At 39.3% G+C, this 15807-nt stretch overlaps 1 protein-coding gene across 1 annotated transcript in view; it reads right to left on the reverse strand.

Annotated features, from left to right (window-relative positions):
- LOC146494253 (uncharacterized) overlaps positions 1-15807 on the reverse strand; it is a 53734-nt gene that overhangs the window by 20431 nt on the left and 17496 nt on the right. Inside the window, exons 10-12 of the mRNA XM_085145104.1 lie at positions 15495-15585; positions 7853-7939; positions 1587-1739 (exon numbers count right to left, since the gene is read on the reverse strand). Coding sequence (XP_085001230.1) covers positions 1587-1739; positions 7853-7939; positions 15495-15585 — 331 coding nt within the window. The remainder of the gene's footprint in view (positions 1-1586; positions 1740-7852; positions 7940-15494; positions 15586-15807) is intronic.

A 15807-nucleotide genomic window follows, 5' to 3' on the forward strand; every position in this document is an offset into this window, starting at 1 on the left:
TTTAAAGCCTTGAGTGCTGCATTTTGGTTGTTGTCACTTTAGTTTTTATGAACCAAATGTAACTCTTTTTGAAGATGGTGTCAGGTGATTAGCCTATGCTAGTGCTCAAAAGCATGGTTCGCAAATGTATTCACTGTGATCCCGTTGAAGTGGGATGCTAAAAATGAAAAGTGATAAACAGGCTTAAAACAGAACATACTTACCATTTGCCTTTTATATACTGTCCGCTAGCAGCCGACAGCTGGTACACTAGTCTGACATGATGAATCCTATTTCTAACCATAAAGTAAATAATTAAGTTTTGGAGGCAGGTTTGGGCAAAGCTAGTAAGGCTGTTTCTACCATTTGATAAGGCCTCGGTCACGCAGGTCTAGACACTAGTCAGCAACCCCCCTGACAATCTTTAGTTGCTAGGGAAAAGTATTCCCCAGCTGGTTGGCAAGTAGTTGGATAGTGTTTGCATACATGCCATCATCTTCAGTGCCAACTGCTGGGGTCCACAGCAATCTCCTAGTGACTAAACTGTTCATTAGGATATTTTTGATATATTTTTCATGTGTTAATAGACCTCTCTGCTGAATCACACTTGATATTAATCTCTGGCTCTCTTCTACAGCATGTCCTTCATCCTGTCTTCTTTCTCTCACGCTCACTGGTCGCAGCAGATGGCCGCCCCTCCCTGAGCCTGGTTCTGCCTGTTAAAAGGAAGTTTTTCCTTCCCACTGTCACCAAAGTGCTTGTTGGGTTTTTTTTTCCTCTGTATGCATTATTGTAGGGTCACTACCTCTATACTGAGTGCTTTCTAACTACACTCACACACATTCATACTCCGATGGATGCATCGGAGAGCAACTTGGGGTTAGTATCTTGCCCAAGGCATGCAGACTGGAGGAGTCTGGGATCGAACCTCCAACCTTCCAATCAGTAGGTGACCTGCTCTACCTCCTGAGCTACAGCCACCCCATATAAAGCGCCTTGTTGTCGTTGTGACTGTTGTTGTGATTTGGCGCTATATAAATAAAATTGAAGTGAATTGAATTGAATTTTGATGCAGTACCATAGACTTCTTTGCAATCAATTTCACACTAGGAACTCCCAACAATCAGCAACCACCTACCAAATAGTCAAGGAATACTGTACACAGTTTCCCCTAATGATCAGCGGTTACCTGATTGTCACCGGCCAGTGACAGTTTAGGCCTGTGTGACTGAGGCCTGAGCTAACCAGCTCCTGCCATCTATTTACCAGATACATGTGATATCCAGTAAATTGTAGTTTTGATATTCTCATTTGAGTCTCTACATTTTTTTCGAGCCTTTTCATCCTGCTCCACTTCTTTTCATTTCTAAGACACGGAGCCACTAAAGGCGATATTTTGTGCAAAGTTTCATTCCTCCTGCGAAGCCATTCATCGACACAGTCGCACAACTGTTAGAGTGAATATGTTCAAAGACCGGAGTAATCCAGAGCGACTGAGAGAAAAACTGAAAGATGCACAGAAGCCCTGCTGTGTATGTCAATGAGTAGTCTTATTAGCTCTGTGCTGCAACTCAATCAAAGGTCAGGCAGCAGTGGTGGACTCGTACTTTAGTTAAGGAGGAGAGGCGGAATCCCTTGGCCTTTTCCTTCCCGGCATTCTCATTGAGGTAATTGCCAATGGCGAGGAGGTACTCCAGCACGGAAACAAATGACCTGCAGTTGTACAGCTGCGTGCACATTCTGATCTTCTGGTTAATCAGCTGGAAGACAAACACAAGGGCACAGAGCAAAGTCATTTGTTCTGAAATCCACCCATATACAGGCTCTCACATTCATTTTGCCACACAATAATAATGCAAAGTGGAATAAGGCCGAAGCTTGTTTAGAGGCTCTCTGTACTGACAAAGAGTCGAAAAAAACAACTCCAGGCTTTACAATTTTATATTCTAAACATAAACAGCCATCTCGCTACACCTCATTTGACCTCATAAAATGAATAATCAGGACCTGGTTGTTTGGCAAGATTATTATTTGGTATGCAATTGTGTCAAGTACAAATATCCCCCTAGAATATCACACAATTTCTGTGTCTAACTATCTCTAAACAGATCCCGTTGAATATGCATATGCATTCATATTGAGAAAAAATTAAAGTGGGATTTTTGGTTTTGCCAGTGATGTATTGGAGGGAAAAAAGGAGCTGATGCTTTGGGAATCATAGTCCTTGACAAAGAGTTAGCTTCTCTAAATAAGCCCATGCCAGCCAACAACACCCCCCACCATATGCTCCTGTTTTAAGAATAACTTTCCAAAATCTACCAGTGGGACAACCTCAGTTACAAGAGAAAAGAACGCAGAAAGCAGATATCCAGATACAGAACATATTATTTAAACCTTCTTTGCACAGGACCATCTGTAACATGGAAAACTATTAGCTCCATGGCATAAAGACCAACTCATAGTGCACTGTAACCTGTTTTAAGAAGATCCTCTGATTTGATATACACTATTTATATTTACTATATTATTAACATCAGTTAAAGATCTGAGATATTGATCTGGTTGGTTACGTAGCAGAGGGTACATCAATCCCTTCAAATGGGACAAGCTTTGCTGTATCTCCTAGCACAGTGTCAAGAACATTAAGAAGCTGGAAAAAGGTTGTAGAAGGCCCTTAACTCATCAGAAGGACCTGTATATGCCCCGTTGTGCAAGGAGGAACAGGTTGAGCACTGCCAGAGCCTTACAAAATGACCTCCAGAAGGCCGCTGTTGTCTCTGACCAAACAATCAGAAACAGGCTTCATGGGGGTGGCCTGAGAGCCCAGCGTCTTCTTGTGAGCCCTGTGCTCAATGCCCGGATCTGTAGAGGTCAGATGCCTTTTGCCATAGAATTTCAGAATTGTAGAATTGACAGGTCCACATCTGGCACAATGTGGCAGACATGAAAGGGTGCGGAGAAGCTGTGGAGAATGCTATGCTGCTTGTAATATCATTCAGCAAGTCTGGTTTGGTGGTGGGTTGGTGATGGTCAGGGAAGGCATATCCACAGAGGGACACACGGACCTCTACAGGCGAAGTAACCCAGAGTCCTGGGTTTCTCTTGGTGCACAATAATAGTTGGCAATAATAGTTGGTGGAAATATGCAGGCAGTTTCTGGAGGATGAAGGAAGTGACACCACTGGCTGTCCCCAATGCTCACTTGAATAATAATAATAATAATAAATCCAACAGAACACCTCTGGTTCAACTTGAGCCGCCAGGTTTCTCATCAGAGTGATGCCCCGGTCAAGGTTTAAGAGGAGATGCCCCAGGACATCATCCATCGTCTCATTAGAAGTATGTCTTAATGTTGTCAGACAAGCGTGAGGGCCGTAGAAAATACTGAATATTATTGTGAGCTACTGCAAAGAAATTTCAGCAAAACGGACAAGTCTGCCCATCCTTTTCTAACACATTACCCAGTTCATACCAGTATAGATATCCAGTATGGTATTTTTTCCATTGAGATTTGATGTGTTCAATGTGTTACTTAAATTTTTTTGAGCAGTTTGATGTTCTAATCACTTTAAAGCCAGAAAAATATAATTTTTTAAAAAACATAGCCATGATATCACTGACAGAAGTGTTCATGAAAGTTGACATAAGAGTTGTTTACTTTTTAAAAGGAAAAAAAATATTGTTTTCTCGTGTGTTGTTTTCTTCTTTCTCTACAATTTGTGATCAAATAATGTAGCAAACAGCAGCGAGTGGAGGCTAGCCCCGCTGCATACTGTCTTGTTCATTGTGTGGGAGGTGGATGCTTCCCATTGAAAAGCTAAGGGAAGCAGCTGTGTGCTGTTATCTATTGGAGGTGGGGAAGTTAACTTCAAGTGCATTTTTCAAATCAACAACTTCTCATCCTTGAAAAGTAATGTAAAACCAGAAAATACAGTTTGAAAATTAAATTACTACAGCATATATCTCACATTTACAGTATCCTCATAAGTTGCTAGACATTTACACTTTTTTAACTCTGTACATCACCACAAGGGATTTTAAATCAAGCAATCGAGATGTGATGTGCAAAGTGCAGACTTTAATTCGAGAAGTTTAACAAAAACATTGCTTCACTTCACATTGAATCACAACCCTTTTTATTCATAGTCTCCTATTTTCAGTGGCTCAAAGATAATTTGACAAATGAAAGTAATTTTAAATATATATATACATTTTAAATAAATTGATTAAAATCCTTTGCAGTTAATCACTGCCTGAAGTGACATTACCAAAAGCAGCGTCTCTTGAGATACTCACTTCAGCTACCTTAAGTTGCTGCTTGCTTGTGGGTCTCTCTACCTTCAGTTTTGTATTTAATAGTGTAGTCATCCAAGAATATTCCCTTTCCTTTCCTTGAGAAACTGAGTTGCTTTTGTAGCACGGTTTGGGTCATTATCCATTTGCATTGTGAAGTGCTATCCACTCTTACTATAGCCCAGTACATCCTGTTACTTTTAGCAGCAGTCTCACCATCATTAAACACTAGTAGCCTGGTTTCCCTCACAGTTTTACATACCCATGCTGTTAACATTGCCTCTTCCATGTTTGACAGATAATGTGATATATTTCATATCATCATCTGTTTCTTTCTTCTTATCATTCTGATACAATTTATTCATCTTGTTTCACTTTTCCAAAGACTTTTTTTTTTCCAACCAAGCAGGCTCTTTAACATGTTTTCTGGCAAAGTCTAATCTGGCCTTTCTGTTCTCGAGTAGGGATGGAAACTGATAAGAATTTAGCCATTCTGATTCCATTATCGATATCACTTATCGATTCAATTACCAATTTAAAATCTCTTATCGATTGTCATTGGGTTCTCATTGAGAGTCACCACCATCGCTAAGCAGCAATAAAGAAATGACACTCATGCAGATTAATTGCATGCTGTGGGTCAAATGTTTGTGCGTGTTTGTTCAGGTTTTTCCCCTTTTTGCTGTTATCACTGTTGGAGTTGCTACTCAAAAAAGTCATTATTACACATATTACCTGAAGACTTCCCTTAAAAGTAAAGCAGTACATAACTTAATTACTCCGGCAAAAAGTAATTTGTTATATTTCTTGTTACATTGCTTTCATGTTACTCTGTAATATCTGAAACACACTGCTTCATAATCACCATTTAACAATATAAACCTGAGGTTCTGAAAATGTTAGACTTTGTATAAAAATGGCTTTAATTCCTAAACAGTTAATGCAGTGCTTTTGTTAAACCCCTTAAATTAAAGCTGCAAGCCTGCACTTCAGTCACATCTTGATTGTTTGATTTAAAATCCACTGTAGTGGTGCACAGAAGAAAAACTACAGAAACTATGTAAATGTCCAAAACTTTATAGACCTAACTGTGTGCGGCTTGTCCAGATACGTTTTCTAATATATGTTCTTTATTTCATTTGGATGCTGCAAGCTATAATAGGCTCACTGCTGGCTCCAAAAGCAAGGAGACCAAGAACACCCACTGGTAATTGAAAACCGCAGTTACAAAGAGGAGACAATTAGCCCAACCTGAACTCAAAGAAAAAAAACAGAGCCGAGCCTCCCAGATTGTCTCTGTTTTTCCCCTGCATTTTCTGAGGAGAAAAGATGACTTATTATACTTTTCTGTGCTTTTTTATTTACCATTGTTACAATGGTGAACGTCCACGTTAAACCTGGCACGTTAAACCAAGGCCCAAAGTTTCATATAATTGGATCAATGTATTTACAACTAATCCCTTTGAACCAATGCTCCAGGAGATGTATGTTGTTATAAAAGGGGTATGCCAAATATGGCTATGGCAGGCACAGAACCCCCGCCCACCTACTGAAGAAACCTGGCTTAAAGGGCAGTTAAAGGACAGTAGCCTTAAAGGGGGAAGAACTAGAGTGGTCTGAAGAGCTTTAGTATAAGGTGATAAGGATTATTTTTAGTTGTCAATCATTTAAAGTCTAGTAGAATCCAACAATAAAAACATGGAGTTAAAATTAGAATAATAAGATTCCTTTAACGGATAAAGTCAATCCGGTATACATTTGCACATTTCTTTAATGCTAAAGTTGCTAAAGTTTCATATTCATATTTGATGTTTTGTGCATTCAGATGAAGTCTGCAAGACTTTCTTTATATTTGTGTTTTTTTACTACAGCAAGGCTTTCTGTCAAATTACACAAGATTTTATTGTGTCTTGTTTTAGAATAGTTCACCATTTATATATCTACTGAAACTACTACATTTGGTTTTATCATTCTGTACATCACAGCTTCAGGTGATGCCTCCCTGTCTACTGCATCAATGGCTCTGGCTCTGTGACTTTGCATTTCTTATATGTATATTTGAAATAGCTGCACACAGAGCACAGCAAATGTTTAAAGAAAAAGCTAGGTCCACAATGCAGAGTAAAAGCTGTCATCCTTGCAGTGAAACACCAACAAGCACATCACAGGTGAGAAGCATTCCCACAGTGGTGACTTTGCCATTTTCCCTCCTCAAGTCCTGTCTATCAGGTGGCAGGTAAATCCTTCTTAATGTTAGTGCCTTAAGAAGCCTGTCGTGTTGGAGAATCCAAGGATGTGCAACTATGTTGCGAGTACGAGGACCCTAATGTTTGAACACACTGTACTAGGAAAGACCTAAATCTGAAGTGCACCTTACCTTTTTGTCACAGTGTACCTGTACGCAAATACCAAAGCTTTTGATTGAATGACCTTTTTAATAACTCTAACACAATAGAAAGTAAACAATATCAGAAGCAAAAAGCCAAGAGTAAATTGAAACTTAATGAAATTGCTAATCTTTCTTGTCGAGTCATCTTGCCGGCACACAATATGTTTGTCTCTGTGTGTTAGACAAAGAAAAATTACTGTCACAGTCAATGGATTACAGTGCCATCATTCTTATCCATTGTTTCTCTTCATTCTCAGACAGTCAGCAGACAAGAGATTAGGGTTGAAGCACTGATGCTGAAAGAAACAGAAGCTTGAGAGAATCACATAAGAAAAATGGCTGAGGTGCTGGGGGGCATCCTTGTCTGCCTGCAATATCTTTACACCCTGCAGTCCCCAGTGCCAATAAACAACACTGCGCGATAAGAGTGTTAACGATCAGTCTGACTAATGATGAACAGGAATCTCTGGATACTCGAACTACACAAACCAAAAGCATTTCAGGTGCTCGTGCAAGGGTAAAGATGATACTAAAATTAATATAGATATAGATATTTGAGTTGGAACTTTGTGTGCGTGTGTTTTTTTCATTTGATTTTACCTGTATTAAGTGTCTGTCTTTGAAGTAGGTCTAGAAGTTTGCAGAAAGAAGAAAAAGTCATAAATCTTTCCACATCTCTTCCTTTGAGATAACTCCAAAGTGAGTTTTCATTGGGTTTTTTGTTAAGGATTTTTTTTTTTAACTTTGGTGGTTTTACACCACCTGCAGAAAAATTAAACTTGATTTGATTAAGAGCCATCTTTTCTTCTCCGTCGAATAAAGAAAAGTGTCTTAAAGTGCTTCTCGTGCTTTTGTGTTTTCGAGACTCTTAACATTCCAGCAAATAGAATAGAAACTACTTCACCCGCCACATAAAACCTAAAAGTCAAACTGAAGAGGGGGGAAAAGCTTTCATGTATTAATAGTATTTTGTGCACAGATGTTCTTTTCATTTATGTCTAAAGCTACGATGTATCTGGGCATTAGCATTTGCATTAGAGAATAAATTTGCATGGAGGTGTTTGATTATGTGCTGTGCAGTCTTGTGGTTTTTAGCCTTTTTCAGCCTGTAGAAATGGGGCAGACTTTAAAAACAGCTCATAATCTAATTCGACCTTTGATTTGACTCTGCTGGTGATCAAGTGAACTCACGGGCTGCAGGTCGTTCATGCTGATCGGAAGCTCTCTCAGAGTCAACAACAGGTCGAGTTGTGTGCTCAGGTAGGCGATGTTGCACATCTGTAGCAGAGAAAAGATGTAAGGGTAATGAGCTGTGGATATACAGAAGAGAGCGCAATTATCACATCATCACACAGCCTATTTCCATGTGATTATTCAGAATTATCTAAAAAGCAGAGCTGCTGGGAGATGCTGCAGGGAGATACAGTCATCGGATGGCTGAGGCTTGTTCTCAGATTCAAGATTACCGCAGGCAAAAGCAGAGAGCTGCAGGCCTGTCGACAGGTTGATTTAACTGAGAACCTGAAGGCTTGACACTTTGAAACGATTGGCTGAGCTGCCTAGTCGACCTTTGTGTCTGTGCTAACCTCTAATAAATCATTCTTCATTGTCAGACTGGCTCGCTGATGCTCAGGTACCATCTCCCAAAAGGCAAAGGGCACCCGGTCTGACGGACAGTTACGGATAGGTATCAGGATTAGTGTTAGAAATCTATACCATGTAATAATTTCCCCTGTTGTGGAGGATGACACAAGCGTTGGGCTCGTTATTTTTTCACACTTTCTGTCACGTTTTATATTTCAAATGCGAGGTTAACTGTTAGAGGGGTTCTGTGTCAATCTAATACCGCTTAAAAGGACATCACCCTGGGCTAAAAACAAAAAGTGTTTGCTTATTTGTCACTGTCAGATTTTCAGGTATTTTGACAACATTTTCTATAACGCACAAGATGAAATTTTCATCTTCGCCAAATCTGATTAAAAAAACAAAAACATTGCAACGTTTCTACTGTGAGACAGCACACTTTAGCTTCGTGAAAAATAGCCAGCTTTCATACATACACCGGATAAAACCTCCTATATAATGTAGCGCGAGACAGACTGCTATATATAAGAGTATGACAACACAGGCAGCATGAGTAGGATTTGATTTATTTTAAGAAAAATACCTACGCTTCATCCCTAATATGTTTTACCTCAATGGAAAATATGCTTCGAGGATGCCACTCTTATGTCCACAAGCATCCTGAGAGGGAAGTGATTACTCAGAGCTGTAAGGCAGATAACCAGACCATTTCCAACTGTCAACAGCAAAGACAAGACTCTGCTGCTTTGCAAGCTGCTCTGTAAAGCTGTATTTACAGCACGGAAATGTTTGCTGGGCACTTAACTATATACTGTAAACAGACTTTTAATTCACTTTATTATACAGTGCACGTACTCTATATTTACAATAAAAAGAGAGTGGACAAGGCACTGTTTTCCATCTAACTACAGTATATATAGGGACTAAAAGAAGACTGATTGTACAACTTTATTAATTCATTTGATGTTCTAGAACAGCGTTCCCCAACCCCAACCGACCGGTACCGGTCCGTGAATCGTTTGGTACCGGGCCGCGAGAGTTGAGGCTCGGGTGTGAAATGTATGGTTTTCAGGGTTTTTAGCATTATTTTGTTATCGTTTTTATCATTAACTCGGTTTTCCTTGGTCTTTTCATGTGTGTTATGAATAAATCTTCTTTTTTTCGGTACTGGTACTAGTTTTATTTTGTTGTATTTATCCGCGACACTTTAAAGGCCGGTCCGTGAAAATATTGTCGGGCATAAACCGGTCTGTGGCGCAAAAAAGGTTGGGGACCGCTGTTCTAGAAGAAGCCATTGGGAGCCATCTCGACACATCTATACAATTATTTGAAGATATATTTAAATGACCTTTAATTTAAATGGTCAATTAAATATAAAAATGTCACAAAATCCAAATCTGATATAAAAAGACTTCAAAGCTTTGATGTCTTTGCCCCAAAATAAGATTTTAAAAGGCATTTTTTTCCCATTAATGTTTTTCTACCTCCATCTTTGCTGTTTCCAAATTCTCCATAGATTTTAGGTTTCTCGTCTCTCTCTGATGTTGTTTCTGGCTTCATTTTACTTAGTAGGATGACAATTGAGACGTTCATAATGTTTGCTTAAAACTTTGCAGCTGTGGGTACATCTAAACAGTGGATAGAAGGTCTAAACTAACTGAATCCTAGAAAAGGTGTAAGGATTGTAAAAGATGTTGTGCTTCTTAGCTCTGTTGTTCTACCAGATGTTGGGTGTGGCAAAAAAGCAGTTTTGTTAAATGAAACTGAAACTGAAGTTTCTAGGCACGTTTGTCATCATATCCAACGCAGAAGATTAACCGTCTAATGCCCTTTGTATCATATTTGATACATGAGTTTCTGAGACCTCTGTCTCATCAACATGATCAATGCTTGCCATAATTTCAAAATGCTACGGACAAAAATATATGATACAGAACATGATATAGCAAAAAAAAAGGATTTTGTTGTAAGGGTTAATAAACATGTCAGTTCCAAAAAATCTGAATTTTCTGGCTATTTTTTGATGGGTTACCAAGTTAAGAGATGCTGAAGTCATGTGACCACAGTGTAGTTTGTTTATATCCTGTCACGGGCTGGATCTGTGACCCAGCATTTTATCTTCATTTTGGTATTTGTTGAGTTATATTGTTATTATTAAACAGTATTTAGTTCTTGTTGTTGCTGTTTGGATTTTAGTCTTCTTGTATTTTGATATTACTTTATGTTTAGTTCATCTAGTTATTCCTAAAGCTCATAGTTGCTCAGTGTTTGTTTTGTTTACCTAGATCCTTTCGCGTCGTCACCCTTTATGTTCCAGTCCCCCTTGTTGGTTCATGTTGTCAAGTTAGTATTATGTCTCCGTCCTTCATGTTTCCTGTTTTATTTTGAAAGAGCCTGGTAATCTTTGTGTATTGTATTTAGATTCACTTCCCGTCCCCTCATTAGGTTCATGTGTGTCAGCTGTTTCCCCTCATGTGTTTCCACTTCCCTAATCATCCATGTGGGTCTTTAGTCTTTCTGTTTCATTCAGTCTGTGATGAATTGTCTGTTTCCTCCCACCATGTTAACTCAAGTTCCATGTATGTCATGGTTCTGCTCGGGTCGTGTTCATGGTTCATGTACTTGTTGTTCATAGTTTTTGGGTTGAATCATGTTCATGTCTGTCACCATAGTTATCACAGTTCAGTCACGGTTATCATAGTTTAATTTTCCCAGGATAGTTTTTAGGTTTGTTTATGCTCTGTTGCCTTTGCTCGCTCCCTTTGAGTTTGAGATCTGTGGACTCAGTCATGTCTTTTAAAAAGCAGTTAAAAACGTATCTGTTCAAACTTGCTTTTGGTTGATTTTGTTTTGTTTTAGATTTTGTCTGTTTTCTGCCTTTGTAAAGCACTTTGTGATTTTATCTTGAAAGGTGCTATATAAATAAAATTTTACTTTACTTTACTTTTGTATTCATGTTTTATCAGCCAAAATAAACGGCTCGCCTTTTGTTTAAGTTTATTTTGTCTTCTCGTCTGTGTCCGCACCTGGGTCCTCCACACACACCCCACACGGTCTGCCCCACAAACTGTGACATACCCCTAATATTAATGTTTTAATGGTGTAGTGGTTAACGCATCAAGGGTTTGAGATTGGAAAGAGAAACAAGCTCAGCTTCATAAGCTGGCTTACTTCTTGTGCCAGTCCCAAAGCGGAATAAATGTGAAGATGGTATCAAGAAGGGTATAAAATCAAACTGCAGATCCATCCACTGTGGCAACAACTTAATAAATAAGGAAGCAGCCAAAAGTACCTTATTTACATTTGATAAAGTTTCATCAAAAACATTTTTTCTCCCACAGAACTTTTTATTTTGCTGTTAATACAAGAGCTCATTTGTTATTTATTTTAAAAGAAAATCTAATTTATCATTTTATCAAAGTGATTCCAACTTCCAGGTTACTGTACAAAAACACGTCATCTCTGCGGCAGTCTGTTTCTGCTGTTTAAAGTGCCATTAGGAAATGTCAGTTAAGGAAAACGACAGAGGTCAATACATGATTGGGAACAATGACTGTGGAAGAGTCATGCTGGCACAATAGCGCTAATGCCCTCTTTTCACAGCGCAGCACTGATGAACAAACCGCTTGTGTATGAAAGAGTTTTCAGTGGGAAATCTTACTCACACACTAATCACAAAAGTCAATGCCTGAAGAAAAAGTGATGTTAGAATTGAGTTAGTTACTGGGGGGGTTGTATTGGGTTGCTTTTTTGTTTTTTGCGGGGGTTGGCCACAATCGCCAATGTTATGTTTGTAGAAAAATGAAACTAAACAGTTTCTGATGGGGAGAAATGTCAACTGTTAAACACTCGGTAGAAAATTCTGCTTCAAGCAGCCTGTAGCACAAGAAGTAATGCAGGGATAAAGAAAAGAATGGATTTCACTAAATACCAGTGCCTTCTGAATGCAGATGTCCTGCAGTCACTCAAGACACTGCATACTTCAAAATCCAACATACTGTTAATCCATCATGAGCTATTCAAGAAAGGTAAGAGGAATTCCTAATTCAGTACAGAAGGACTGGCTTCAAAAGGTGCCTGTTTAATGCACCAAAATTACTGATCTGAAGTTTCACAGATAAAATAACAGCAGTGCAAAGAGTATTCCATTTTAATGTCTGCTTGCTGCAGGGCTTGAATTTTCTTTTCGCTTCAGAAATCAACAAATTGAGCAAATTAGCTCAGGGGTTCCCAAACTGTTGCTTCCAGCTGTATCCAATAAGTAGTTTTATTGATACTCCGTAAACAGAGAATAATTAAACAGTTGCTTGAAGGTTCCAACGTAATGTTCAGTTTCGAAATACAATAAAGCACCAGAAGACCACACATGTTGTAAAGTGTGTACAAGGTGTGGTGCAAAAGCATAAATACTGACTATCCCACGTCTTGCATAGAACACATGTTCAAATTGTGTTAGGATGGCACGGTAGTTTAGATTGGTTTGGCTCACAGAAAGAAGCTGCTGGGGCCTTTCTGTGTGGAGTTTGCATGTTCTCCCTGTGTCTGGGTGGGTTCCCTATGGGTACTCTGGCCTTAGGTTAGGTTCACCTGTGATTCTGAATTGGCTAAAGGTGTGAATGCGAGAGCGAATGGTAGCTTTTCTCTCTGTGTGAACCCTGCCACAGTCTTTTGGCCTATCCGGAGTGTACCCTGTGCCCCTGTGGGATAGGCTCCACCTTCCCCATGACTCTGTATTGGATAAGCGTAAGAGATTGGATGGATGGATGGATGGATTTATGGGGTGGATGTCTGGAATGAATAAACCCTGCAGAACATTAGTTAGTGGTATTTTAGTTTGAATACCTGTTAGTTGACAATAATAAATAGAACTGATTTTGTTGTTTATTTAGTAGAATCCAGCCTGTCTGCATGGAGGTTTGAGCCTTCAGAGCCTTCAGAAGTACATGAGGCTTACGAAGGTGTTGCCACTCAACCCAGGCTTGCATACGAAATCCCATTTAAAAAAACACACTGTCAAATATTCCTGTGTTGCAGTGTGGGCTGCTCTGGCTGTTCATCTGCTAACCCTGCTGCAACTCGAGCCACCATATCACTGCCAACCTTGCTGGAAAGTGATAACCAGATGATGCCTGCCATGACAGCCGTGGTGTGTGACTGAGAAGGCAGGTGACTCAACAAGTTCTCGTGAGCGAAGTGCTAAATGAGCATGCACTGGATGCTGCTTTAATCATGAGATCTGAAATTTGCTATTTAAATTCTTGTAATTGTAATTCTGGTAGGGTAGAATTAGTGCAGTTAGTTAACTGTTATGTTTTGCAGGAATGTTCTGGTTTTCATCCTGCTGCCTTTTTTTGTTTACAGTTTGCACGTTCTTCCGCCCGCGTGGGCGCAGTATAAAGACATTCACTGGTTTTGCGGTGATTTTAAAATCGCTGTAGGTGTAAATCTGAGTGTGAATGGTTTTCTTTCTGTCTGATTTGGTCTGTGATGAACTGGTTACCCAGTAACCAGCTGGGATAGCCAACAGCCTGCTGTATCACTCTCTAAATCAGTGCTTTAGACTATCCCAGTTCAAACCGGGTTAAATAAAAGTCATGTTTTTCTTTGCATAACCAATCCTTCTTTTTGTAACTGTAGTATGGCTGCTATTCCAACACAGAATATAAAGGACAGAGTCATCAGGTGCTGCCCGTCACGGTTGACAAGAGCACTGCTAAGGTACAGGGTACCAAGAACATGTCTCCCAGCACGGGGGGGTCACATTAAGGTAAAGTTCACAGGAAAGGGGAGAAGGCTTAGTGAAAAATGACACTCCCACCATCAACTTTAATGCTCAATTTCAGTGTGCTCCACAGCATGTTTCTGTGTGTGCAATAGCATTCCCTACTTGGAGGGATTGCATGCACAGAAAAACACTACAGTTTTTTCAGTGATATTTCTGAAAGTTGGTACTATTTTCCAACCTTGTACTACTTGAGAAGTGGACAGGATGGTAACAAAAAGTGGAGCTGGTACATCTAGCGAGTAAAGCATAAGGTATTGGTTAATTAGCATATCGGCTATTTGGTGATCTATTAGTATTAGCAACAAGGACTAATACATTTTTAAAAGTAAAGTAAAGATGAGAGAAACACCCTTCACATAACAAATGTGAGAAAAATCTTTTTATGTCTCATTTGTTAATATATTTGAATATCCATCCATCCTCTTCTCCTTGTCAGGGTTGTAAGTAGGCTGGAGCCTATTCCAGCTATCTTAGGGCGAGAGGCAGGGTACGCCCTGGACAGGTTGCCAGTCTTAGCAGGGCTAACAGACATAGACAGAAAACCATTCTGGTAACCAGAGTTACCAGTTAACCTAACCCCACTAACTACATGTCTTTGGATTGTTAGAGGAAGCCAGAGTACCTGGAGAGAACCCACACAAACACGAGCAGACCTGAACTCAGGACCTTCTTGCTGTGAGGCAATAGTGCTAACCATCATGCCACTATATTATGGCATGATGGTACTAATATCATGTTTCTAAATGACTAATTATTGGTTCCCAATTCCTAAAGTAATAAATTATAATTAGTTCAATGAAGTGCAAACTCGAAAACATAAACTGTTATAAACTATATTCTATTTTCAACTGTATTCCTGTTTTTGATGCAGTTGTTTGTTATCCATTTCCATTCCCTGTGAGTGGAAATTCAGTTTTAGCCATTAAACCAAAGGCAAAAAAAAAATCAAGAAATCCAAAATGTGTGGTTGAAACGTTGCAGCATTAGAGCAGAAAACAGAAAAAGAAATGATCCACATGTGCGAGTGTGTGTGTGAGGATTTCTACAAAGCAATGAAACAGGCTGCGCCTCAAAAGCAGTTTGATGACTGCAGTCTCCCCTGCCACCGAGAACGAAGAAGGCCGTCAATGAAGCACAAACCCATGTTTCTCATTAAATTTTAAGTGCAACTTATAAAATAAGACTGCATTTGGTGCAGCTCCAATGTCACGCTTAGTGTCAGTGCAGGATGTCAAAAAACTGGTTTGTAATGAATTTAGTGGTAACATTTGTACAATTTAAAATGCAGTGTGTGTATTGATCAGCTACAAGTTAGAAGTTTATTTTATTGAACACTGATGTTTTAGGCCTGCACCTTATTGTAACCATTTCTATTGTTTTATGCTAGCGAGCTTGTATGTTATGAGCTTGTATATCTAATTTTTAATTGTATATGAAGATGATACATGTAACTAAAAATTGTACCTCCATCATGTACTGGTCCACAATATGCAGTTCAGCTACAGGTCCTTTGTAGGATTTGTAACTTTCCACATCTTCCATGGTGGGGACATACCTTAAACATAAAACAATAAATAAATAAGAAGAAAATGTTTGCTGTCCTTTAACATACAGATGCTATTTACCTGTTAAAATAACCAATCATATGGTTTCACAATGAACATTTCTTGCCAAAAACAGTTTTAAACATTTTTTGAGTATATCATTGTCCTGCTATTCCCCCCCCACCCCCCCCCCCCCCCCCCCCTTTGTCCTCTGAGGCTTAGTTCTGAAAAGG

The sequence above is a fragment of the Neolamprologus multifasciatus genome, chromosome 20 (assembly GCF_963576455.1).
Source record: "Neolamprologus multifasciatus chromosome 20, fNeoMul1.2, whole genome shotgun sequence".
Taxonomy (NCBI): domain Eukaryota; kingdom Metazoa; phylum Chordata; class Actinopteri; order Cichliformes; family Cichlidae; genus Neolamprologus; species Neolamprologus multifasciatus.